Source organism: Rattus norvegicus, chromosome 15 (assembly GCF_021556685.1).
Source record: "Rattus norvegicus strain SHRSP/BbbUtx chromosome 15, alternate assembly SHRSP_T2T, whole genome shotgun sequence".
In the NCBI taxonomy this organism is placed as follows: Eukaryota; Metazoa; Chordata; class Mammalia; order Rodentia; family Muridae; genus Rattus; species Rattus norvegicus.
The window spans coordinates 20,289,301-20,316,720 of record NC_141548.1 but is presented as its reverse complement, the minus strand read 5'-3'; the positions used below and the strand labels follow the sequence as shown (position 1 = coordinate 20,316,720).

Here is a 27,420-nt window from a genome sequence, read left to right as displayed (position 1 = left end):
ACGAAGCTAACTAAGACAAAGACCCCTGGTCCTTTTTCTTATACCTAAGTCACACAGTCCCCAGTGCATGAAGGAAAAAGAGCAGCTCAGACATGTGTTTATGGTGTAATAAATACACACATTTATTATGGAATAGACTTTGTGTCTCTTCAGGTTACCCATGGTGGTTCGCAGGGTGCCCGTGGTCAGGGTGATGTAACAGAAGACTCTCCTCCCAACTTGGCTCCAGGCAAAATTAACCAGAGTGAACAGTGAAAACAGCTTAGCCAGTCTTAATTCCTGAGTGTGCAGAGAGCTGAGACCCACGAGGGCCATTTTATCTGGAAGCAAGGGACGACTTTAAGAAAAGAAAATGGCAACATGAGACCTAGGAGCGACTGCCTTTTTTCTTTTTCTTTAGAGAAACAGATTTTCGGCTGTTGGTGAAGGCTCTTGAACTCTGTAGCTTAAACTCAACTGGAAAGTGGTCACTGACATCCAGGGCCTAGAAAGGGAAAATGGAAGTAGATCTGGGGGTTAAGGAACGCTCAGAACATGCCGGTGTGTGTGCATCAATGACCTCATTCAGGAGTAAAAGGGACAGATGAAATGTCTGGGGTTACCCAATGGAACCGGATGAATGTTGGCCTTGGTCCTGCTCCTAGGACATTTGGCAGATCTTCAAATCTGTAGATCTTAAGACTCAATAGCACCCCCCCCCCCACATTTCCAGGGTGGTGGATCAGGAAGACAAGGTGGTGATCCTACCTCCTCTTCAGACAACTCATAAGCTTTCTGAAAGTCAAAGACACCACTGGAGCGGGGAACCACAGAGTTGACTATCTCTTGTCCGCGAAGCACAATCCTGGAGTGAGGACAAGGAAGATGGATGCATTAGTCCAAGCCGTAGACTTCTGGGATAAAGGGGAGGACTGGGTTTGATTCTGAAGTCTATGGAGCAGTCTAGCCCATTTGCGTAGTGACTGCTTAATGTCCACAGCTGAGTTTGGCTTGCTACCTGTGCTGGTTAGTTTTGGTAAACTCGTTAAAAACCTAGAAATATTTGGGAAGAGGGAAACCTAATTTGAGGAATTTCCTCCATCAGACTGGCCTGTGGGCATGTCTGTGGGGGCATTATTTTTTTTAAAGATTTATTTATTTATTTTATGTATGTGAGTACACTGTAGCTGTCTTCAGACACACCAGAAGACAGTATTGGATTCCATGACAGATGGTTGTGAGCCACCATGTGGTTGCTGGGAATCGAACTCAGGACCTCTGGAAGAGCAGTCAGTGCTCTTAACCTCGGAGCCATCTCTCCAGCCCGGGGGCATTATCTTTTAGTTGTTAATCGATATAAGAGGATTTAGCCCACTGTGGGCAGTATCATCCCTATTTGGGGGGGGGGGCTGAGCTATAGAAGTAGAGTACTGCAGTTTTGTTAATCTAAAGTAATTTATTAAACACTCATGAATGATAAAAGAACTGCAAGAGGTATCACCATCCCTGATAATCAGTTGTTCTGCAGAGCTATAACAATATAACTAGCACGGTATTGCCACAAAACAGACTTACTGGTCGATGAAATAGAGTTGAAGACCTAGAAATAAGTCCACACACCTATGGACACCTGATTTTTTATTAAAAAAAAAAGCAAGAAACATACACTGGAAAAAAATTCAGACAGCATCTTCAACAAATGTCACTGGTCAAATTGGATGGTTGCATGTAGAAGAATGAAAATAGATCCATACTTATCACCCTGTACAAAACAACTCCAAATGAAGAGAAAAGACCTCAACCTAAAACCAGGCACACTGATTCTGATAAAAGAGAAAACAGGGAATAGTCTTGAACTCATTGGCACAGGAAAAGTCTTTCAGAGTGGAACACCAATAGTACAGGCATTCAGGCCAATACTTAAGAAATTAATGAATGGGACCTCATGAAAATAAAAAGCTTCAGTAAGGCAAAGGACATGGTCATTTGGACAGGGGACAGCTTACCAACAGCACAACCAAAAGACAGCTAATATCCAAAATATATAAGGAACTCAAAACACGGACATCAAGAAAACACATAACCAAATTTAAAAATGGGATACAGATTTTTTTAAATGAACTCTTGAAGGGGCTGGAGAGATGGCTCAGTGGTTAAGAGTCCTGAGTTCAATTCCCAGCAACCACATGGTGGCTCACGACCATCTGTAATGGGATCTGATGCCCTCTTCTGGTGTGTCTGAAGACAGCGACAGTGTACTCACTCTACAGTGTACTCACATACGTAAAATAAATAAAAATCTTAAAAAAAAAAGAACTCTTGAAACATAAAGCAAAAGTGGCTGAAATAAAAAAAAAACCACTTAAGTGTTCAACATCCTTAGCCATCAGGAAAATACAAATCAAACTACTTTTCGATTCCATCTTTTTTACTCCAGTCAGAATGGCTAAAGACAACAATGGAATTGGAAGCTCTGCTAGAGAGGGTGTGGCCTAAGGAAACCATTCATCCACTCTCGGGCGGGAGTGCGAACTTGTTCAGTCACTGTGGAAGTCAATGTGGTGGTTCATCAGAAAGATAGGAATCAATCTACCTCACAATGCAGCTCTACCACTTGGGCGTATACCCAAAGGATGATCCATCCTACCACAGAAGCAGTTGCTCAAACACGCTCATTGCTGCTCTACTCGTGATAGCCAGGAATTGGAAACAACCTAGACGTCCATCGATGGACCAATGGGTAAAGAAAAATGTAGCACATTTACACACGCGAATATTACTCAGCCACTGAAAATGGATTCATAAGTCTGTGCAGGTAGACAAAGCTAGGGGGAAAAAATCATCCTGAGTGAGGCAATTCAGACCCAGAAAGACAAATATGGTATGTGTTTACTTAAGTATATGCGCAGGTTAGCTGTTAAGTCATTGATAAGCAAGCTATAATTTATATAAGGGACTGGGGGAAGGGGTGGACCTTCCTTGGAGGGGGAACTAGACCAGATAGTTATGCATGGATGAGGTGGGGGGGGGGGTGAAAGAAGAGGATCAAGCATGGAGGAGAACAGAAGAAAGGGAGAGGGAGGGAATATAGGGAGGAAGAGCTAAAACTAAGGGCCATTCGAGGGGTCATTTGAACCCTAATACAACAGAAGCTTCCTATAATGTAACATGTAGGAGGGGCCTCAATGAAATTGACAAATGCTAGGGGAGATGGAGCTCCAACTGGATTATCTCTCCTCACCAAACGGAGCTTCTAATCCTGGGAATGGGTTCTACCCAATCAAGTTGTTAGCCAAAGAAGTCCCTTGGGAACACCCAAACAGTCCAGGGGATTGCCGAGGCTCTCCTCGAGTCGACAGTAAGGCCCTATTTCTGAAGATAACACCTATCCAGCTCAGTGAGCACAGAGAAGTCAAACTGGAGCTTACCTAGAGCCTGCGTCCTGTGGACTGGTGTTGTAAATACTGGAATTTAGTTATTCTGCCCGCCACAAAGGAGAAAGGTAAACAGCAATCCACCTACAGCCTTTGTACCCGCAAGGGTGACCTGCCTGAAAGTTACGCTGGTACAATAGTGGCATAATGCTTGTGGAGTAACCAACCGATATCTTATTTAAGTTAAGGCCCATTCCATGAACTGGAACCCTCACCCAAACTGCTTGGGTGATCAGAACCTGAGACTAGATAGGCCAGGGACCACGGAGGGGAAACCAAATACTACTGTTCTGCAAAAGGAACACAGCAATGACACGACTTGTCGTGACATTCTCCTACACTCATAGATCCATGCCTTGCCTGGCTCTCACCAGAGAAGCTTCCTCTTGTAGCAGAGGGGAACAAACACAGAGACCCGCAAGCAGACATTACACAGAGTGAGAGACCTTGGAAAGGCTCTGAAAGGGAAGTCTCCACGAAATCCTTCCTCTCAGAGTTCAGGGAAGTCTAAGGAAGAGAAGGCAGAAAGAGCACAAGAGCCGGAGGGAATGGAGGACAGAAAGGAGCTAAGGCCTTCTAGGTACAACAGGGCTGGCACACGCACGAACACACAGAAACCATGGCAGCGTGCACAGGGCCTGCACGGGTCTGCACCAGATGGGACCTACAGTGGAGAGGAGATGTGTTGACACGCTCTCATCCCGAACCCTGAAATTGACAGTCACTCGCAAGTGAAAATTTAGTTTCCTCCAAGGGAGTCCCGTTGGGGAAACAAACTCACGGTAAGGCTAGGCTTCAAGCCCAGCAGCAGACAGGATTCTTCTCAACCACACAGAGCAAAGAACAGCCTCTTTGGAACAACCGCATCCTTGGATGCTCTTTCTGTCATAATGTCAAGTTCGGGCATTTCCCCTTCTCTCTTACAGCTCCTTTGTATATACAGCGTGGCTTCTGGTTTGGGCTGTTTATGGGATTCCTATGTATCTGTATGCATGCGTCTATGTACATTTCTTGTGCTTTTTCTGTGGCTCTTTTCCTTGTTCGGTTATTTCGTCCTATTCCGATTTGTTTGTTTGTGCTCTCTTACTGCATTTTATTGTTATTCCTTATAGGCCCGTTTGTTTCCACAAGGAACAGGAAGGGTATAGATCTGGAAAGGAGGGGAGGAAGGGAGGAACTAGGAGGAGTAGGGGGAGGGGATATCATAATCAGAATGCATTGTATGGGGAAAAAAATCAATTTCAATAAAAGAAAATAAATCAATGAAAAAGTAACTGAGGAAGCTAGAGGGATCAGGCGTCCCTTCACGGTCTCTGCTTCAGTCTCTGCTTCATGGTCCTGTCTTGGTTCCCGGTGATAACAGACTATAGCCAAACTAAACGAATGAGACGAAATCAGCAAGAAACCCTATCCCAAGGCAGTAAGACATAGCTCTGACCTCTGACCTCTGCCCTCCAGGTACATGCACCTACATGCTCAATTGCAATCACCAGCACACGCGCACACACACGCACACACACCACCACCACCACCACCACCACCACCACCACCACCAACACCACCACCAACAACAACAATAAAACAAAAACAAAAACAGGGGTTGGGGATTTAGCTCAGTGGTAGAGCGCTTGCCTAGCAAGCACAAGGCCCTGGGTTCGGTCCTCAGCTCAAAAAAACAAAACAAAACAAAACAAAAACAAAAACAAAAACAAAGAAGTGGCCTCTAGCATTTGCCAAGAGAGGTAAAGCAGGTCTATGTGGTCTTAGCACCCTGCCTCATTTGTGGAAAGTGGATCAAACTGCCCTTCTCTGTCTCTGCCCTGAGCTTTTTTTCTTCTGAGCGGTGGCTTGGTTTCTGGGTTTGAGCTGCCAGGGGTCCCATAGCTGGCATGGCTGAGCGAGCCGGTGTCATTGACCCAGCTTGACTGAACACTCAAGAATGGGAAGACAGGCCTGGGAGCTTGAGAGGCTGTAACTTCTCAGCCTGGGCTTCCACTTTTGAGGGCTGAAAAAAATACTAGCCAAAAAGGAAACTGTAGCCTCAAAAAGCCCCAAGAGGAACCAAGGTGGCCAAGAGATGAGTATAAAATCCAGACCTCAAACCTAAGTAAGCTTGCCACGGGAATGTTTGTGTGCTTCCTCCACAGCTGGCTGAGCGCTGGGAACAGAGGGCACTGGTACTCAGGCTTGCCCCGCTTGTCTGTGTTTTCTGCTGTGTGTGGTCACTGGCATCTCACACACTTCAGACACTCCCACGTTCCTCCTGACTCAGAGAACAGAGCTGACAGCTTGAAAAGTACCAGGAAGGTTGCAATGCCTGAGGACTGTCATTATTTAAACACGTGCATCTGCATTTCTGTGTAGCAATAGTTTAAAAACTATTCAAGTCAGGCATGCTGGCACCTGCTGTAATCCAGTGCTGGGGAGGCTAAGGGAGAAAGACCAAGAGTTCAAGATCATCCTGGGCCAAAGAGTGAGTCTGGAGCCACTCTTTAAATATTTAATAATTAATTAATTAATTAAAATTTAAAAATTTAATACTTAATTAATTAATTAATAAAAATTAAATATTTAAAATATTCTCACTTTCAATCTGAAAGTTATTTCTTTATTGGGGTTCGTGCTATTACAAGCATGTGAGGTCAAAGAACAGCCTTGGGGAGCTGGGTCTCTCCTTCCCTGTCCTGGGGATCGAACTCAGTTCATCATGCTTGTGCCTTTACCCGCTGAACCACCTTACTTTGATTTTTCAAATGGTACCCAAGGGCCATAAACACTGGTAAGATACACAAGTCGGCTGTTCCGGCAGTGTTTATAGCAGCAAAACCCTGGTAACAGCTGAATGGCTAGTGATGACAGTGAAGTGACCTACTGTCATCTATGTTTGGGTAAAAATGCCCACATCACAGGAATTGCCTGTGGCCATAGCTTCGTGAATGTTCCAGGTATCATCTAAGAATATACAAAAGTATTTAGCACCGGTCATAGGACAGGCATTGCATTAAAAGTGGTTGGGGATTTAGCTCAGTGGTAGAACGCTTGCCTAGCAATCGCAGGGCCCTGGGGTTCAGTCCCCAGCTCCGAAAAAAAGAAAAGAAAAAAAAAAGTTTTACACGTGTTATTTTTTTTTTTTTAACTTTCAGTATATCCCTACAACTGAGTTACTTCCAAAGCTACAATCTGGAATTTATAGGTGAGAAAACCAACACAAAGTTTGAATCTCTCGGTTGGTCACGACACTTGAAGTGGTGGAGTTGGGACTTGAACCCAGGCCCTTCTGACATCAGCGCTGGCCACTGCTAAGTTTTAGTACAACCACACAATGCCGTACACTGCATTAAGAAACCAGAGGACCCTTGTCTGGGGCTAGTTTAGCCTCCAAGCCTAACAACTACCACCTTGCACAGTCCCTTGTCTGTGTGATCATCCCAGTTGGGATTGTTGGCTGTTTACGCCTCCACAAAGAAGGGTGGGGAGGGTTCCAAGACCAGTGCCTGAGTTCCAAGCCCCTCCTTACCACCTGCTGTATGCAACTCATCCCTAACTGCCCATGGCCTGGGGAAGGGACAAAGTGTACAGGCCTGATAAGATTAAGGAACCCAGGCTTTATCTATGCAGTTGTGGAAAAGTCAGTCTCTCCTAGGTAAAGACTTCCTGGTGTGGCCACTTGGCAGGGGAGCCTCATACTCCAGTAAGTAAACCCCCACCTAGGGTCGGTAAGGAAGCCCAACAACCTCACAGGTTCCCTGGCGTGAACTTCAGTGGAACCCTACCTTGGTTTGGTATTGGGACCGTAGGGTGGGCATTGCCATCTCCCCCAGGGGAGAGATCTTAGCTAACAGTTTTGAAGTGGAGCTGACTCCTTCTCGGGCTGCCCTGGGACAAATGCAGCCTCTGCAGAGGCTCTCACCTGTCATAGGCACAGCTGGTGCTCTTCTTGACCGTGGTGTCCTCTTGGTCCCCAATCAGCCAAACAAAGTTGGGGTCTGTCCTCAAACGGATGTTCTTCCAGGCCTTCTTGGGGACGTAGCTGCAGCCAGCGTTGAAATCACCCATGAAGATGAAATTCTGAAACGCATGGTTTTAGACCCATCACTTGGTAAGCACTAGAAGACATCCATGCCCTCATTCTCCACCACCAGCAAGGACCCACCTTCCACACCCGGCGAACAAAGAGATCTGTTTGTTTGTTTGGCTTTGGTTTTGAAGATGGTATAGTTCTGTGTAGTTCTAGATGTTCTAGAACTCACTCTGTAGACCACGTTAGCCTTCAACATAGAGATCTACCTGCCTCTGCCTCCCAAGTGCTGAGATTAAAGTCATGCACCATTGCCGCCTGTCCCCAAAGAGTATAAAGAAGTCTTTCATGACCTGAACTGGACCCCTTCCAATATATTTTCATTCATCATATATATATACACACATATATACACACACATATATATACATATATATATACACACACACATATGTGTATATGTAGTGTTATGTGAGCATGCATGGTGTGTGTGTGTGTGTGTGTGTGTGTGTGCACTTGTGTAGATCAGAGGATGACTTGCTGGATCTCTTGTCCTTCTACTGTGGATTTCAGTGATGGAACTTAGTCCATTAGTCTTGCACAGCAAACACTCACTGACCCACCCATCCCAATTTTAACCCCTGGCCACAATACACTAGAATGTGACTATTTCTGGAAGTTGGACCCTTTGTTGTTTGTTTTATTTTGAGACAGTCTCTCATGACCTAGGCTGACCTCAATTAGCTATGTAGCCCCGGATGGCCTTGAACCCCTGATTCTCTGCATCCATCTCTTGATCGCTATGTACTGCCACAGTCAGGCGGAGAGTGGGACTTTAAAACTGTGACTAAGGTAAAAATGAGGCAGGCGGGTGCCCCCTTATACAGGAGCAGGCTGGGGATTTGCTCCTGGCTTTGATCTCGTGTGACAATAATGAATGAAGGAATTTAAATAAGTGAAATCTAAGAGGCGGTTAGAACACAGGACGACAAGGAGGAAAGACACCAGGCAGAGACAGCAGATGACGAACATCTTCAGGCAGAGGACAGAGGCCCCAGAAGGAGCAACCCTGCCCTCACACACTAACCTTGGCTCTCTAGCCAGGCCAGCACTGACAGACAGCCCAGAGTTGTTTCAGACACTGTTTCTGGTGCACTATGTCACAGCAAACTCTCAGAGCTTCTGTCTTTGTTTCCTCTCTTTTTGTTTGCCTTGGTGTTTTGCCTACATGTACGTCTGTGTGAGAGTGTCAGATCCCCTAGAATTGGAGTCACAGACAGTTGTGAGCCGCCACGTGGATGCTGGGATTTAAACCCGGGCCCTCTGTAAAAAACGATCGGTTCTCTGAGCCGTCTCTCCAGCCCCACACCTTTCCTTCCCTTTTAAGGAAAGGGAAAACAGGTTCCTAGTGAGTCACAGTTTTGACAAGGATGTGACAGTGGAAGGAGGAGTGGGAGAGAGAATGTTCGCTCACTGCATCATCCGCTTCTCAGTCACCCTCTCTGCGTAGGTAGTTATGCACAGGTAGGCAAGAACACAGGCATCCAGCCTCCCATAAACCCTGCAGCGGATGTGAATGAGTGAATACACACCTCAGTGCCCAAGAGGCGAAACGCAGTGGTGTAGTGCGATGATGTTTCGTTGGTCTCTCTCTGTGTCCTATTGTATGTGTTGAGGTCAGAAACTAATGCCTATTAACCTTCGGTCCTTAGAGACGGAGATTCCTAAGGGAGGCAGGCCTAAGGGTTCACTGTCTTTCTCCGCCTATACCACCAACTGTTGGAAGAACTGTGCCCCCGTGACACCCCCAAGGGCCAAGGGAAGAGAATTTTAACACTCCACCCGACAGAGGAAACAGTTTATTTCCTTTCTGTGCTATTGTTTGAGAGAATTGCTGACTGGTGAGCTTTCCTTCAGAACAATTAATTTTGATATCTGCAGTTAGGGCTTCCCTTGAGATTAAGGTACACAGTTAAGGACAGAACACTATCCCTGACCTATGTACCCGAGCCTACATGGAGTGATTTACCGTACTCGATTCGACTTGGTTTGAAAGCGCCATTAGCAACAGCAGGAAGAGGTTAGACTCTAACCCTTAAAAGGACCAAGCAAGGCTGCTCTAGCCACACAACCCGGAGCTTGAAGCATTAAGGGTCAAACTTCAGTCTGCCCTCCCGAAGATTCCTCATCCAAGGTTTCTTCCTTGGGACCTATTGATCGAAAGATGCTCAATGTGCTCTTGCTGAGTGTGTAAGATTCATTATTTGACCTGGAACTTACAAATAAGCAATAAAATATGCAGCTGGGCTTCTTGATGGCCAAGTTTTGGCCAGCTGTGTCCACACTCGACTCATTTGGTACCTTGGGCAGAGGAACTGAGGAGGAAGAGGGACTCTCGGCATCACATTCCGAAAGGAAAAAAGAGGAATTTGGTAGGAGGGCCATCTGAGTGCTTCCCCATTTACCATGGGCTTCCTCAAACCCTCAGAGCCTTCCAAATGGAGAGGTGATGGCTGCCTTGAGGACGGCCTCCATATTGCTTCTCCTTTACATGATCTTGCCACTTACCTCTGAAACACTTCCGGCCTCTATACCTCACCGTTCTCAGCTGTGATTAGGGGCAACTTGTAGGACTGCTTAGTATGTGTAGTGGGGTGTACACATGTAGGCGTGCTTGTGGAGGCTAGACTGCAACCTTGGGAGTGTCACTTAGGCACTCTTTCTTTCTTTTCTTTCTTTCTTTCCTTCTCTCTCTCTCTCTCTCTCTCTCTCTCTCTCTCTCTCTGTTTCTGTGTGTTTGAGCACTAACTTAGAACTTGCCAAGTAGGCAAGACTTCAAGGTCATTGAGTTCCAGAGATCTGCCTGCCTCTATGTCCTCAGCACTGGGATTATAAATTTGCACCAGCATACCCAGCAGCTCTCTCTATTTCTCTGTCTTTCTCTGTCTCTAACTCTCTCTGTCTTTTGTCCCCCATCTCTCTCTCTCTCTCTCTCTCTCTCTCTCTCTCTCTCTCTCTCTCTTCTCTGTTTGTGTGTGTGTGGGGGGATCTCTCTCTCTCTCTCTCTTCTCTGTGTGTGTGTGTGGGGGGGGGGTTGTCTACTGTTTCATGCTTTCTGGGAATTGAACTCAGGTCCTAATACTTGCAGGGCAAGCACCTTATCAACAGAACCATCTCCCCAGCCCCTTGTTAGATTGTTGAGAGGATTAAACTAACTCGTTCTTGTATAGTCCCAGCCTAGGCCTCGGTGCCAAATGCTGACCTCCATTATAAATGCAGCAGAGCATGAATTCCCAAGACCCTTTGCGACAGGCCCAGGCAACTTTAGCAAGAAGAATGCTTAGAGCTAAAGAAAGGCCTACGGTGAGGCTATGAGTCTGTGGTGACTGGCACATGCTCTGTCCCCTCACCATCCTACTCAACAGCCGGGTGCTGCTTGACAGAATGAAACAAGCACAGAGGTCCTCACCTCTGCCTTCCATCGTCTTCTCACATCCGTGTAGACGTCAGCCAGCTCATCTATCTCTTTAACGGAGGTTTCAGGAGTTGTGTGCAAGGGGACAATCACGAAGTCCTTGGCAGCTGAGGAACGGCAAGTAGGAGGTGGCACAGTAAGAATTCTGGAGTTTCGGTTTCTTTTTAAAACAGAAATGTTATAAGAATATGTTTTTGTTTTAATCCCAGATGTGAGATATGGGGCTGTTTTAGTTTGGCCACAGCAGCCGACTACGATTTGCCTCGTGCTCTATGAGGGGTGTGATTTTGCCAGCTGCAGACAGATTCTGCTTTGAATTTCTGGGGACTTTTCAGAGGATATATAAATGCTAGGTCCCCAAGAGGCGTGGCTGTCTATTGGCTCATTGTTGATTGTTGTTAAGTAGTTGTGCTCAAAAAACAAACAACAAGCAGAAGTTAGATATCCTGACAGTGCAGATCAACCTTGTCCCAAGGAACTCAACACCACTAATCAGCAGGAAGTGGTCTGACAATAACATCGTCCCTTTCTGACTCTTTCCTTTCTTCTCTATCCTTTTTTCTCTCTAGTGTTAGAGGGTTGATAGGGTGGAAGAAAAGAGACGTAGAAGGGTGGAAGAAAGAACCCACAAAGTAGCCAAAACCCAGCTACCAGGTGCACACTTCCAGTCAAGGGCCAACTAATACCGCCTGAGAAGAAACTCCCTTCTAGGAGGTACTGCTGCGTGTGGAGCCAGTGCCTGGGACTTCAGGGCTCTTGGTGCCACCAGGACACTTGTTTTCTTTCAGGACATGGAAGACTTTTCTCTCTTACCTGTGTTATGTGTTGTGTGTGTGTGTGTGTGTGTGTGTGTGTGTGTGTGTGTATGTGTGTGTGTCTATGTCTGTGTCTGTGTGTCTTTGTGTGTGTGTGTGTGTGTGTGTGTGTGTGTGTGTGTGTGTGTGTGTGTTGGGTCTGGGTCTGGGTCTGGGTCTGGGTCTCTGTGTGTGTTTGTGTCTGTGTCTGTGTGTATCTGTGTGTGTGTCTGTGTCTCTGTGTCTGTGTCTGTGTGTATCTGTGTACATGTCTGTGTATGTATGTGTGTGTGAGTGTGTGTGTGTGTGTGTGTGTGTGTGAGAGAGAGAGAGAGAGAGAGAGAGAGAGAGAGAGAGAGAGAAATCACATTGTAGAGTTGGTTTTCTCCTTCTATGTGGGTTCTGAGAATCTCACCTGCTCTTTCTTTTTTCTTTTTTTTTTTTTTCCTTTTCTTTTTTTGGAGCTGGGGACCGAATCCAGGGCCTTGCGCTTGCTAGGCAAGTGCTCTACCACTGAGCTAAATCCCCAACCCCTGCTCTTTCTTTTAAATCTTCATTTTTCTCTTGGTTTATTTGGAGTAATAAAAATTGCTTATATTTTGTGGCTGTATCCTTCTTTTCTAAGAGTAATAAATTCATCTGGGCAGGGTGGCACACATCTGTAATCCTAAACTTGGGAAGCTGAGACAGAAGGATCAGAAGTTTGAAGCCAGCCTCAGCTACAAGAGAATGCCCCGAAAAATAAGAAAGATAACCTAGAGCGGATACACAGAAGGTTACTTGAAATGGGGCTTTAGTGGCTACTTTCGTTTAAAGTGGCCTTCTGGGGCTGTAGGTTCAAGGTGGCTAAGTCAGGGTGAGCATTTGGCACACGTGCGTTCATTTTGCATCTGTCTCCTCTGCTAGCTTAAACTTTGCCTCAGATTCTGAGTTTGCATGACCACCATTTAAGGAGACAACAAGACAGATGTTTTCATCATTCCAGAGACAATGAACCCTGCGGGCAGGTCAAGCCCTGACACAAACCTAGGTAGGAATCGCAGACAGCAAGAGTCCTCCAGGGCACCTGACTTACACCCCTGGGGCTGGTCACAGGACTGCACAGGACACCAGCACTGTTGACCAGTGCCCAGTTCTACCTCTCCTGGCTTCTCTTCTTTGCAGTCTCTCTTTACTTTCTGGGGGTCTTGTCAGGGTCCCCCAGGATAGGGCTCAGGACACTCCCACCTGCTTCCTGCTGTTGCCACACTGGCAATCACACCTTTCTTGTTTTGCCACCACTGTCCAGGTGGGACTCTGGACAGTGTTGTGAGTCCTGGATTTGTTGTGAGTCCTGGACCCTGGCCCTTGACCAAAGACTCTGATAACATGTTTAGCTTTTGTACTAAATGGAAAATGAGAAATGGAGGCTTGCAAGTTTATAGCCCTTTAGTAAGCAAGAATAAAAGCAAAAAAAAAATTTTTTTTAAATTAGAAAACAGGTCAAGGAGGTACATAGCTAGTACATGGGAGGTTGAGGCAAGTTCTGTGAGTGCGAGGCCAGTCTGATCTATATACTGACACCCTGTCTCAAAGAACAACAACAAAGGAAGAAGGTGCTGGAGAGAGGGCTCAGTGATTAAGAGCATTACTATTCTAGCAGAGGATTGGCGTTTGTTATCCAGCACCCATGTTGGTTAGCTCATCGCTGCCTATAACTCCAGTTCCAGGGCATTCAACATTTCTGGCCTTCCTGAGTGCGCTCTCTCTCTCTCTCTCTCTCTCTCTCTCTCTCTCTCTCTCTCTCTCTCACACACACACACACACACACACACACACACACACACACACGGAAAGGGAAAGGGAGAGGGGAAGGGGGAGGGGCAAGAATGGGGGAGAGGGACGGGGGAGAGAGAGAGCGCGCCCTGGGTTTGGTCCCCAGCACCATATAAAACAAGGCATGGTGGCATAGGCCTGCAGTTTCAGCATTCGGAGCTGGACAGTGAAGGATCAAGAGTTCAAGGCCAGCCTGGGCTGTGTGAAACCATATTTCAAAAACAAAACAGACAAAGAGAGGATGATCAGGATGTGGTGGTATACTTCCGTAATCCTAGCTTTATAAAACAAAAGGCAGGTTAGGAAGGCTGGAAGGCGGAGGCTCAGGAAAAACAGATTAGCTTAGCAATGCAGAGCCTTGCCTCCCTATGAGGAGAAAGGGCACTTCCAGGTGAGCTCTCCCTGCCCTGCCTGGCATAAGCACACTAGATAAAGAATAAAAGGATTACTGCACTCAGTGTCCTCGGTAGCCTCTCCCCTTTTTCTACTGAGAATTCCCACACCTCTTTCGTAATTATTTTCCCAAAGCGCCCTCCTCTAAGTTAATTAACCCTGGGCAGAAACAGTTAATGCTATGGATCAGGATGTTACAACAGCATGGGGTGGGTATAGGCTTATGTCCTTTAATTCTGCATATATCTTTTTGCCCACACTCTTGTCTCCCTGCTACAGTATGATGTCATCTGGGCAGGGACTCTGTCAGTCATCTGCTTTCGCCAGGACACATAGTTAGTAGTGAAAAGCATTTGATGCTGCAACTTACATTTTAATTCCTGATTCTTTTTATTTTCTTTCAGTGCAGAAGATTGGATCTAGGATTTTGTGCATACCAGCCACATGTCCTCTCACTGAATTATACTGTTGGCCCTTGGCATTTTGAGACAGGGTCTCACAGTATAGCTCGGGCTGACTTCAAACTGGCCAATCCTTCTACCTCTGCCTCCTGGGTTTTGAGATTATAGGCATGTGCCACCATGTCTGGTGAAATCTGGACCTTCTACTGAATACAGTGGTGACTGGGAACTTTTGGGTTGGTGCCTTGACTTACAACCCTGGCTTGCCTTCAATAGCTTTTCGTTTTTAACAGCTTGTCTGGCTACTTTACTTGCTGGATTTTGAGCAAGTGAAAATGCCTTTAAGAGCTCAGTTTCTTCAAATCCGAGTAGGGAGCAATCCTAGCCCAATACCTCAGGAAACTGGCCATTAGTCATGGACCAGCAGCAGTGTCATCGGGGATCACAGTGTACCTGATATGGCTTTTCTCCCTCCTGGCAATCTGTGGAGAAGGCTGCTACACTATGGGGTGACTTGACTGTAGGGAGAGTGAGACTCTTGGGGTTTTCCTTTGGTAACCCCTACTTTTGGAAGTGAAGGAATGAAGTACATGACAGGGGTCAAGGAGTGGGATAAAACATTTCCACGATTCTAAATACTCAAGAGGGTGGAGATATCCATGATCCTGGGGAGTGGTACCCAGGCTGGGAGGTCTGCATCCCAGCATTCTAAAAAGCAAGCCTGGTTCACCAGACCAGCTTCTTTTTCTCAAGCATTGACTCTCAACTCAGGCCTCCCATGAGACAATGCGTGGGTCTGAGAGCATGGCTCACACATGATCAGGACTGTGTGGGATCATGGGCTGCTGGGGAGGTAACCAGGAGAAGGGCTATTATGGTTTAAAATATAAAATGCCCCACATAGTTTCATGTGCCAAATGCCTGGTCCCCGGCTGACAGCAGTATTTTGGGAGGTTGTGAAAACTTTAAGGCATGGGATTGCTGGAAGAAGTGGGTCAATAGAACAATATCAACCAACCAGATCCCACCAGCGCTCCCAGGGACTAAAAAACCAACCAATGAGTAAACATGGAGGGACCCATGGTTCCAGCCACATATGTAAGCAGAGGATGGCCTTGTCCAGCATCAATAGGAGGAGAAGCCCTTGGTCCTGTGAAGGCTCATTTCCCCAATGTAGGGGGATGCCAGGGCGTTGAGGTGGGAGTAGATGGGTAGGAGTGGGAGCATCCCCACAGAAGCAGGAGGTATGGGAGAGGAGGGAAAGGGGATAACATTTGAAATGTAAATACATAAACTATCCAAGAAAAATAAAATAAAATAAGCAAGTGGGTGACTGGGGAGTGACTTTGGAGGTTACCATTGGGCCCTGGTGCCTTTCTCCCACCTCTCCATCCTGAGGTGAAGAAGCCCAATGGCGTATGTTCTCACTGCCATAAGGTTCTGCGTCACCACAGCCCCAGCCATGACCGGAACTCTCTGAAACATAAATAAATCTCCCCTCCTCGAAGGTATTAGTGTCAGGTATTTGGTCATAGCAGCCTCAAGAGTTACTGATACAGGGTCATGGTCTCACCAGTGAAGGGCGCCTGGAACCAAACCACAAAGGGCTCCCTGGAAAACACGTCTGTGTCTCCATCCTGATAGTCATGGTAGAGGTATTTTGCCTTCACAGACACCAGCTTCTCCCTAGAACGGAAACAAAGAATTCCTTCTCACTGAGTCCTTTGGCTGGGAACACAGCCTCCTTTGACTTCGGCAGTTTCCAGAGCAGACTCAAGTGGTGGTAGTGGATGTGGAGGATCTTTTCCCTGAGAACAGGCAGCCAGCTAGCTCTTCTCCAGAGCTGGGGCACATTGAGTGAGTGTTCTTTAAACAGATTGGCAGTGGGAAGCCATTGAGTCCTCTGTGCTACACCCACGTGCTGGGACAGGCCTTCCCCACGGAGACAAAGAACTCTGCCCCAGCCAGTCAGTCATTTAGTGTCACAGTGTTGCTGTGTCTTCCAGCTAATGACTGGATCATTTCCTTATTAAGGTTTTTAGGTGATTTGCCCTGAGACAGGGTCAGGCTGACCTTGAACTGGCTGTGTTGCTTGAAGATCCTCCTGACTCCTCCATCGGAGTAGAGCGCTGGGACTTACAGCCCATGGCACCGAGATGCTAGGGATGGAACCAGGCTTACACACGCTAGGCAAACACCCCATCAACTGAGCTACGGCCCTGACACACACGTCATCAATCAGACAGCAAAGATTCTGACTGATAATGACAAATGCCTCGAGACCGGAATCAACTGTGTTTTATTTGAGCAGGGTCTCAGTCTGTAACTAGCCTAACGCCATGTAGACCAAGCTGGCCTCAGGGAAACTCTCCCTGCCTCTGCCTCTCAAGTCCAGGGATCCGAGGTATGGGCTACCATACCTTGCCTAGAATCTATTTTTGAAAGGAAAACGCATTACACCTATTTGGGTTCAATTCAGTCAGGTCAAGGGTCAAGGGTCGCTCGCACTCACTTGTAGAGGAAGGCATACTGTTCTTTATATGTGTTTCTTCCAAGCCGAGAGCTAATCACGTAGTTGTATGTCGTGCTTCTTCGTGAGTTTCTAGAAAACAAAATAGTTTACTGTGCTGTAAACACTAAGCACGTCTCTGCTACATCTGCTTCTACCCCTGCCCCTGCTTCATATTCCCAGTGCTGGCATATGTATAGTGCCATGGCTTGCTTTTATTTCCTGTCCTAAAAGGATGGCTACTATTTTAACCTCCTACTCCATTAGTTGTTGTTGTTGTTAGAGACAGGGTTTCTCTGTGTAGTCCTGGCTGTCCTGGAACTCACTCTGTAGACCAGGCTGGCCCCAAACTCAGAGATCTACCTGTTTCTACCTGAGTACGGGGATTAAAGGTATATGTCACTATCACCTGGCTGTATGATTTAATAACACAAGGCGAGGATTTGAGGGTAGAGCTTTTTAAAAATTTTTTAAAATTCATTTATTTATTCACTTTACATGCCAATATCAGCCCCCTTCTTCCCAGTGCCCTCTCACATAGATCCTCCCACCCATTCCACCATCCCCTTCTCCTTTTTGAAAGAGGCTTCCTCTGTTAAACCCTCCACCCCCATCCCCTGCAGCCTTTCACATCAAGTTGTACAGGACTAGGTTCACCCCTCTCCCACTGAAGTCAGACAAGGCTGACCATTGGGGGGAACAGGATCCCTTTTCATTCCAAACTTCGTGAGCTTTGGCCTGCTTCTGTAGGAATCACAGGGGCCAGAGATGGTCCAGGCAGAATCAGAAATCCCTGCTTTGGATTCTTCAAGGTGGCTTAGCAGATAAAGATGCTTTCTATCAAGCCTAACAGTTTGAGTTTAGTCTCCAACACCCAAAGAGTGGGGAAAAAAAGAACTGACCCCTGAAAATTGTTCTTTGACCTCTAGATGTATATCATGGGGGGGACACATGCATGTGGACCGACATTGCTATAACTCGTTTCTTGGTTAGGGTCAAGTTTCTCATATCTCCTGTCCACATACCACTTTTGAGGTCTACCAGATGCCTCCTTTTCTGAAGCCCCCTGGGACCTGCTCAACATTTCTGGTACTAATTTCCAACAATCAACTACTTATTCCTGGGGTCTAGAACTTCACCATGAAGGGAAGGAGAAGGCAGCAGACTATCTCTGGCCTCCACAGGGAAACCTGACCCTCTCTGTGAATATATCTAATCTGCTGATAGCCTAGTCCAGACAGCTTACACTGTTTCCCTCCATCGTCCCCTAAAAGGATCTGGGACCTGATTAGTATCTGACAGTTCAACTGTAATCAGTTGGAAAAGACAGAGGGGTTGGTTTAGGGACCAATTTTCTGGCTTTACAGAAATTTTTTGGGTTTCAAACGTGTGCTGTAAGCCAGGCCTGACCATGGGAGCCCAGGAGTGAGGACTGCAGACTTCACTAGGTGTTCAGTTTGGAAGGCTGGCCCTCTGCTAGCTCTAGCCGGCTAGGTTTTGAGGCAGCACATTGATTTAGAGCTCCACTGTGAGGTGGCTCAGAGCCTTTTCAGATTTACAGTGGACAGATATGCCAGCAGCTGCAGAGTTAGCTCACGTGTATGATGCAGTCTTAGCATGTGTGCTACATTTCATTCAACTGGGAGACCATGGAGGGTGGGACTTTTTTCTGCTCGGAGTCTAGGTACGTTGGGGATGAGGGTGTTAAAACTTCTCACTTCCAGACTGGCTCCAGGCTGACTGCGGGGAGAAGTCTGGATGGAGTCTACTCTTCCCCTTGCCCTTGGCCCCTCACCCTCTTAAAAACTTCCCTAAAGACTGAAGGGGCTAAATTAGGATCCAGGTCTAAATATGGATGAGATGAACAGGCCTCTTCACACGGTGTGCTACCAGAACACAGACCCCAAAGCAATAGGTCAGCTGACTACAGCCTGGAGCCTCCAAAACGGAGAGCAAAACCTTTCGTCTTTTTAAGATGTCCTTCTTGGGTATTTTATTACAGTAATGAAAAGCTAATACACTTGGGAGTTTGTTGATCATTCAGAAGGAATATAAATCATCAGGATTGACCAGTGTCATTTAAAACTATCGGAAGGGGATTGGGGATTTAGCTCAGTGGTAGAGCGCTTGCCTAGCAAGCGCAAGGCCCTGGGTTCGGTCCTCAGCTCCAAAAAAACAAAAACAAACAAACAAAAAACAACTATCGGAAGATACTGCTTTTGTTTCCGTTGTTTGTTCCTCCCTTCTTCCACTTTCCCTTGAAACAGGGTTTCTCTGTGTAGCCCTGGCTGTCCTGGAACGTGCTCTATAGACCAGGCTGACTTACAGATTTAGAGATCTGCCTGCCTCTGCCTCCTGAGTGCTGAGATTAAAGTCGTGAGATTAAAGTCAATCACCACCACCATCATCACTGCTACCGCTGCTAACGCCACAAACCTGTGATCCTCCTGCCTCTGCCTCCTTCAGCAAATCCCACTGATGTCCACTACCACAACCAGCTGTGCTGAGGGTAAAACGCTCAAATCATACAGATGTGTTGAAACAAAAAGGGTCTCCTGTCCCTTCACTGACCTAGCTCCGTGGTGGCTTTTCAGTCTTCTAATCCCAGATGTAACCATTAACAGTTGTTAGCTCATGCTCCCATGTCTTTCCTCCACGATCATCCAGACATACCCCTCCCTCCAGTACTCATGTGAAAAGTAACACAGTGACCTGAACTCGCTGTTTCTGATACATTGTAGCCATTTTTGCATGCTGACGATTTCTTCTACCCTCTGAGTTTCACCTTTACAGCAGGATTTCTTAGCTCAGCCTCTTACCTACTCTTTTCACTTTTCTGTCCTAATTCTTTGCCTTTTTTAAACTCCTGTTTTTACTTTGTAATATTTTAAAAACACCAGGGGAAAGTGCACAGTGAGAGCCTAGTCAGTCCTGGCCATGGTGCCCAATGGTTAGAGTAAATGTCAGCGATGGCACCGGTTTCTAGTCCCCTGCCATAGTCAGGTGCCCTTGCACTTGACTTTACAATGTCTGGGGGCCTGCCCCGCTCCCCACTTTACCCATTCAGCTTCTCCATCAACATGGGACAGATGTTGTTGTTGCTGTCCTTGATTTCCATCAGCAGTATGAGGTCGCAGCGTTTGATGATCTGTAGAGAGAGAGTTCTCAGGGTTTGAGGCTGTTTACTGTAAATAACCAAACCTTTCATCAGACACTTGTGAGAGGACTAAGCTCAGAACCAGGCCTACTCCATGACAGGCTGCAAACTGGGAGAATAGGTCTAAGTTTCTGTTTCCCAGAAATGAGAACCTGGATCCAGGAACCAGGGGTCAGCCAACCACAGCCCTAGGTGACCATTCCAAGGACACCTTGTCACCTGGCCTGAGGTAAGAAGAGGTAGCTAGAATGAGTAAGTGACCCCTCAGGGAGGTCTCCAGAACCTAACCAATTATAGAATCAGTCAGACCCCTAAAGATAGAACTAACCAATCAAGGTAAAAGGGCACACACCCCTCCCTGGAATTCCCCTAACTGACAATAAAAAACTGGGTCAGTAGCCCACTAGGTGTCTCCATTCCCAAATGGGGAGAACCCTGCATGCAGGAAATTTGTTGGAATAAAGGCTCTTTGCTTTCGCATACTATTTGAGTTTGGGTATCATTCTCTGGTGATCTCGGATCCTAACGGGTGGGCTCCAAGCACCACAGTCAGGTGGTTGCTAACATTGGCTTAATCTCTTCCTGAAGTAAAAGAAAGGCTTCCTGAGAGGAGTGCCTTAGTTGTGGTTGTGTCCCTTTGTGTTCTGTTGAGTTTGTCATTGTTTTGAGGTACTGTCTTGTTGTTTAGGCTAGTCCCAAATTCTAGGGCTGAAGGGATCCTCCTGCCTCAGACCTGAGTAGCTGGGACTGCAGGGCACATCGTGTGCCCAACAGTTTGGTTGTTGCTGTTCTTTGATTTGTTTTCTGTCCATTTTAATTTTTAAAAATTAATTTCTTTATTTGAGGCAGTCTCGTTATATAGCCCAGGCTGGCCTAAAACTTGAAGATCTGCCTGCCTCTACCTCCATTGTGCTGGTGTTAAGGGTGTGCACCACCATACCAGGCTGGTATTTCTATTTTAAAGTTGAGGAGATTGAAGATTGGACAAGGCTAAGTACATCACCCAGTCTCGAAGCTGGAAAATATTTACAGTGGCACAGTGAATCTAAGCAATGGTGTCCAGAGCCCTGTGACCCTCCACTGCATCGACAGCTTGGGTCCGCTTGTGTGGTTATAGCAGTGATGGTAGCAATAAGTACCTGCTGTGTCTTTAATGAGTAAAGGTTCTCATTGGCTACTGCAGATGTCAGGAGGCCTAATTAAGATGATAACAAGCCGAAGAGCTAACATTTATCATGAACCTACTTCACAACGACACTAAGGGAGGGACACACGATGGTTAGCCCATTGAATTTAGATGCCAACTAAACTCGGAGTAGTTACACAATTTTCCTGAGGTCACACAGCCAGGACAACTGGGAGAGCCAGGATTCCAGAGCATCTCCAGTCCCAAGTGCAGCAGGGTGGAATCCAGGTTCCCGGGGACCAGGGATGCAGCCTTTAGAGAGCTGAGGACTGACAACTGGCTTCTCAGGAAGCCTGGATTCTAGCTTAAACCCACAGCATCGGCCATGTAGGACTGACCAGCAGCCTTGTCCTCAAGCTAGCCTGCTGGGGAGCCATCGGAAACTACCACACCTTATAGTCTAGAAATGACTGTAAAACGTACACATTCAGTGTGTACAGTGGCACACAGCTGTAATCCCAGCACCAGAGAGAGCAGATATGTGCGGGTCTGAGGCCAGGGCTACCTAGCCAGGCCCTGCCTCAACACACAAAGACAAACAAATATACGAGCTCTTTGACTCAGTCTTTCCAGTTTGATCCTTCACACTGACAGGGTAGACGAAGTGAGAGTATGGGGCAGCACCGTATGCAGGTGTGCGAGGACATGAGGAGACCGGAAGTCAACCCCAGGAGCCTCCCAGCTTGCTTTCTGAGACAAGGTTTCTCATTGGGATCTGGCTTGAAAATCCGGCTGGGTGAATATACAGCAAGCCCCAGCAATCCTGTCGGCTCTGTCTCCTCAGCACTGGGCTGCACCATCACACTTGGCCTGCTCACATGGGCCCTGGGGAACCAAAGTCAGTTTCCTCATGCCGGGTCAGCAAACAGCTGACCGACTGAACATCTGCCCAGCCTGGCCTTTCTTTATCATCGAGAAAGCCGATGCTTTGAGTGGTCAAGGAACTTTGCGGGTCCCCATAGCTGGTTGGGAAGAGTCAGGGTCCATGCCGACTCCATAAGCTAGGATGTCCCTCCCCCTCTTCTACACTAGACAGACCTTGTCATGGGCAGAGTTGTCATTTCATCATCACTGTGCTCTTCATTGGCCTGCTTAGAGCCTGAGGAAAGTTGCCTTCCCCATCTTGTTTTTGCCCTATTCAACCATTTGTAGTTGTCTGGATACTAAGCCCAGCCTGGGCAAGTCTCCTGTGCCCTTCACTCTACATCCTCCAGAACAGAGCCTCTGCATCTGTCACGTCATCTCTGAAGGGAGAGCCTGTGCCAGACACTCCAAGGCACAGGGATTGGGTCGGGGGAGGCTCTTCACCTTTCCCAAGCTTTATAGTACATGATAAGTATTCTTATAGTACATGATAAGAAGACACAGTACTTCTGCAGTGCTGTATACTGAGTTCTTAACAGGTAGACTTAGAGTTCAATCTTGCAGTCGTCCTGTTTTTTTATGCCCATTCTACAGATGGGACAGCTGGAGCTCAGGAAGTAAGTAAGCCGCCCAGTGCAGTGAGGCACGTTAGTGGTAGGGAAGTGGACTGAACTCTGGTTCTTCCCCATTATGTTATGCTGTTCCCTGCTTAAGGGCATCAGGTAGATCTCTCTAGATCTCTCCAGACTGTCCCTCTCCCTCAGAGACACTCTTATCTGGGTTCCATCCATCTTCACCGTGCAAGTTCTCCACAAACTCTTGCCCTTAGAGGTTTTGACAGCACAGTAACTGGCATAACTGCCTTCCAGGCTGTGGTAATCTTCTGTAAAGGCAGGAATTTGGCATTGGCCAAATCTTAAAGGGTCCAGAGCTCGGTTCTGAAAGGGCTGTCTGGAGTCTCTTCCCAGGCAGTAGGAACCGGAAGAAACATGGCTTTTTCCTGGGACTATGCCCTTTTGAGAATCCGGACAACAGGATCTTGCAGATTCTTGTCTGAGGAAAACTTCGCAGAGATAGCAAGGAAACTAGAAATCAGTAACAGCTGGAGACGCAGGGTTCAGAAATGCTTGGTAAGCAAGGAACTGGGATGTCAACAGGAAATCTGGCCGGGCTCTCTCAGGAAAGGGGATCTGAGCCCATGGAGTACACTTATTCCATGCCAGTGGGTCATCCAAGAGAGGGACCTTGCCCTCTGGCATGCTGGTCTCCTTGGCTGTTGAGTGTAGTGGCCAGGAAGGGGGTCCATAGTATTGAAGGCTCAATCTCACATTCTCTTGCTGTTCAACTCACTAAAGCAGCTCTACAGAGGGCCATGGGGGCTCTGAAGAGAATGACACCAGCAGATGGGACTTGACTCAGTTGGTAGGATTCTTGCCTGTGGCACACTAGTCTCCAACATAAACCAGGTGAAGATACATGCCTTTAATGGCAGCTCTCAGGAGGTAAAAGGCACGGGGATTAGAAGTTCAGGTCACCTTGGTTACACAGGGAGTTTGACCAGCATCATAAGAAATACTGATAATATTCTTCTAAGCTATAACTTCTTGTTTTACTTTTTGTTTGGTTTTGGGTTGTTAGGGGGGGTGGTTCTTCTTCTTCTTCAAGACAGGGTTTCTCTATGTAGTCCTGGCTATCCTGGAACTCACTCTGTAGACCAGGTTGGCCTTGAACTCATAGAAATCTACCTGCCTCTGTCTTCCAAGTGCTGGGAGGCTGGGAGTAAAGGCATACGCCACCACTGCCCTGCCTAGACCATAACTTCTAGTGTTACATGCTACCCTTCTCATGGTACCTTGACATCACTCCATTGAATGCTTCCCTACTTGGGATGTTTGCATTCTTTGGGTGGCAAATGTGTCTTTCTCCTTGGTCCATACAAGCACTAACTCTTCTGACTGAGCACCAGGTGTTTGGGGTCAACTACCGCTGTTCGGTTAGAGGCTCTGAGAGTTCTGGGGAGATTGGTTTCTGTTTACAGAATGGCTTTACGAGGACAGGATGAACCCTTAACAAGGGTGTTAAGCAGACCTGGTGGGACTTACAGCTCCCGGGAGAAGCTATATGGAGGAACAGAATCACCAGAGAACAAAAACACAGCTCCCAAGAGTGTGGCAACATTTCCAGGGTTGAATAAATCAGGAATGTAGATAGGCACCAGGCTCCCAAGAAGTTGGGGAAAAGTTCCCTTGCATGTCAGATTTTTTCCACTGAGCTATGGCATCAGAGTTCCCACCGGCTTGGCACTGATAAAAACACATCCAGCCATCATCCAAAGGGTAGAGTTACCTGGGTCGCACGACCATCTTGGCAGAGCACAGCAAGTCTTTTCTGCCTGTATCTTCTACCAGACAGTAGCATGATGCCGGCCTCAGCTCGGCTCAGGTGGGCTTCACTGACCAACCTTACCAGCCTGTCAGGTGGTAGAGCCCACTTCATGTGAAATATCAGGAAGAGGGGGTATCTTGAGCTTCCTCAGCTGATAGATGGGGTCTGAACCCAGGGTGGCTGGCATTGTCACCATACGCTGGGACCTCTGCTGCTGCTGCTGCTGGTGGTGGTGGTGGTGGTGGTGGTGGTGATTGTGGTGGTGGTGGTGGTGGTAGTGGTGATGGTAGTGGTGGTGGTGTGGTATTTCGTGTTGAGATAGGGTCTCGTGTAGACCAGGCTGACCTTTTATCATTTATGTAGTCAACGATGACCTTAAACTTCAGACCCTCTTACCTCCCTGGTGCTGAGACTGCCTGGTGTGTGGAGTGCTGCGGTTGGAACTCAGGACTTCACAAATGTTAAGCCAGCATCCCACCAACTGGAGTGAATTCTAATCCCATTCTGCTTTGTTTGTTTTTAAGTAATAACCGCCCCACAGAGTCCCAGCATCAGAACCCACGGAGCAGAGAGCCGTTTGACTCCAGAAAACTGTACGCAGCTTCCCCAGACATAGGTCATGTTGCCCAAGGACAATAATAACTATAAACGGAGAAAGATCAGAACTGAGAGTTGGTGGATCAATGTGGGAGACGGATGGAGGGATTAAAGGAGAGAGACAAGGAGGGAAGAAGTGGGGGAAGGGAGGGGAGGAGGGAGCCTGGCTCTCATACTTCACCAAGATTATGAAGTTGAGGCAGGCAGGGCTGCACTAGCTCCCCTCCACCCACTCCCCGGCACTCCCCAGAACCTCTGACTTCATTCTCTTCAACAGCCCTTGCCCCTGAGATTGACTAATGACACCATGTATTTATGGCAGCTGACACAGACATTCAGGATGTTCAATTAAAACTATCGAAACAGCAGCCGGTACCTGGAACTGACTGCCAGTCAGACTCTGGCAAGAGCATCACATTTACCTGCTCAAGTAAATTTGCACCACTCTGAGGAAAGTACAGACCCACCCAGTCTGAAGATGGAGCAGAAAACACCCAAAGTTGAGGTGGTTATGGTGATGGCGGTTTAGCCACCTATTAAGCCAGCAGTCTGTCCTTACCTCCCCGCCACCCGAGGGCAACTTTCAGATCCCTTGAAGCTGGGAGAAGGTGCTAGTGTTGTCCAGGACAAGAACATGACTCACCTTCACAATGATATCCATGGCATTGTGGTTTTCCTTCTTGCTCTCTCCAAAGGACCTCACATTGAAGGAGCAGAGCCTCAGGGACAGGGCACCATGAAGGGCAAGGATGAAGAGTAGCAGGGAGGCCAGGTATGGGGAAGCTGGGTACAGGGACATCTTTGCACTCTTGGGACTTCAGGCCGGATGAAGACAGGCGCCTGGCTCGCTGACTTATAAAGCTGGCCGATAACAGGAATTACTGGATCCCTCTGGGCCACTTTCACTTCTCTGAGGAACTCACCATCACGCGTTTTCAATCACCAAGGAAATGAAGACAATGAGTTAGCCTTTAGGGAGTCCTCTGGTCTCGATGCCCTTGTAGGGAAAACAGCATGCTGGATTTATGCACCAGACTTCTTAAAAGCCACTTACAACCTCAGTGGGCAGGGATGGGGGTGGGGTCAGTTCTGATCTCTGGGCTTGTCTCCTGTGGTAGCCATGGGCCTTTTCCCTGATAGCTGATGAGCTGGGAAATGTCTGTCCACCCAGAGGGGACCTGGACTGGTGGAGCCACCTGCTGGAGGACAAAGATTTGGTAAGCAATTGCCACTGGACACATCTGTACTTCAGCCGTCTCCATGAGTGCAGAACGTCAAGTTTAGTTTGAATTCAGAGAAACAGAGGATACCTTGGAGTCTGAGGAAGGCAAGGTGGAGCTCCCAGGAGCAAAAGGGTCACAGGCTGAGACCCTTAGAGGCAGCAGAAATAAAGAGCTTGCAGGAAAGTTCCCAAGACGGGCAGGGATGGGCCATGTGACCCAAACAAACGGGTGTTTCCAGTGGCTGATTCTGCTGTGGGCAGCAATGAGTGAGCAGCCAGACAGCGATCCTACGGTGCGCACACACTACCGTGTCATCGCATCTCACCAAGCAGCTGCAGGTTTGCGGCGAGGAGGGGAGCACGATTTAAGATTGCGTAATTCTAGCAAAACTCACCTGTGTAAACTGAAGCACGGAGGGTGGGGTGGGGGGAGCCACACCCAAGTTACAGACTCTACAGAGATGGTTGACTAATACAATGATGACGGTCGCAGAGTCCAATGATCCTGCAGCCATCTTCAGCGCCCTACGGGCCATCCATTGCCAGCATCTGTGCCTGACCTAACATCCTGTGGCCATCAGGTAAACCCCTGTTGGAATAGTCAAGCAGAACCCTAGCTTCCACCAACCCAGAATCCAAGAATGTCATCAGGTAGCAACTAAGGCCAATAACATGGATTTTTTTTTTCCCTTTGTTGAAGCCGCCTAACTGGTATTCCCACCAGTGTTTTCTTTGGCTTTGTTCCTATAAAAACATCTTGAAACTGGGGGCTAGAGAGATGGCTCAGAGGTTAAGAGCACTAAATGATCTTTCAGAAGATGCAAGTTCAATTCCCAGCACCCACGGAGCCATTCGTCATGGTCTGGAACTCCAGTTCAAGGAGTTCTGACGCCCTCTTCCAACCTCCACAGACACCAGACATACACACGGTGCACAGACACACATGCAGACAAAACACCCATACACATAAACAAACAGAATCCCCAAACTGTTATCTTGTTGGAATGAAGTATCCGGGGAAGCCTAAATCTGTGCTTCTAGGCCACCGGTCACTCATATTTGGATCTTGTATTCCCTTATTCTCTCTCAGTGGGAGCTGTAATTTTGCAGATCCCTTTGGACCAGCCAGTGAAACAGGTTCTCAGTTTAGCCTCACAGGACAGCGTCTACACAGGGCTGTACTTGCACTTG

At 47.4% G+C, this 27,420-nt stretch overlaps 1 protein-coding gene across 1 annotated transcript; it reads right to left on the bottom strand.

The window, feature by feature from the left end:
- Positions 1 to 97: 97 nt before the first annotated feature.
- Positions 98 to 26,008, bottom strand: Dnase1l3 (deoxyribonuclease 1L3). The gene is given in 8 exon segments (NM_053907.1): positions 98 to 484; positions 748 to 844; positions 7,324 to 7,481; positions 10,901 to 11,013; positions 15,883 to 15,995; positions 16,822 to 16,911; positions 19,878 to 19,966; positions 25,651 to 26,008. Coding segments are annotated over 8 exon segments (933 nt in total). The 5' UTR covers positions 25,807 to 26,008; the 3' UTR covers positions 98 to 367.
- Positions 26,009 to 27,420: the final 1,412 nt, after the last annotated feature.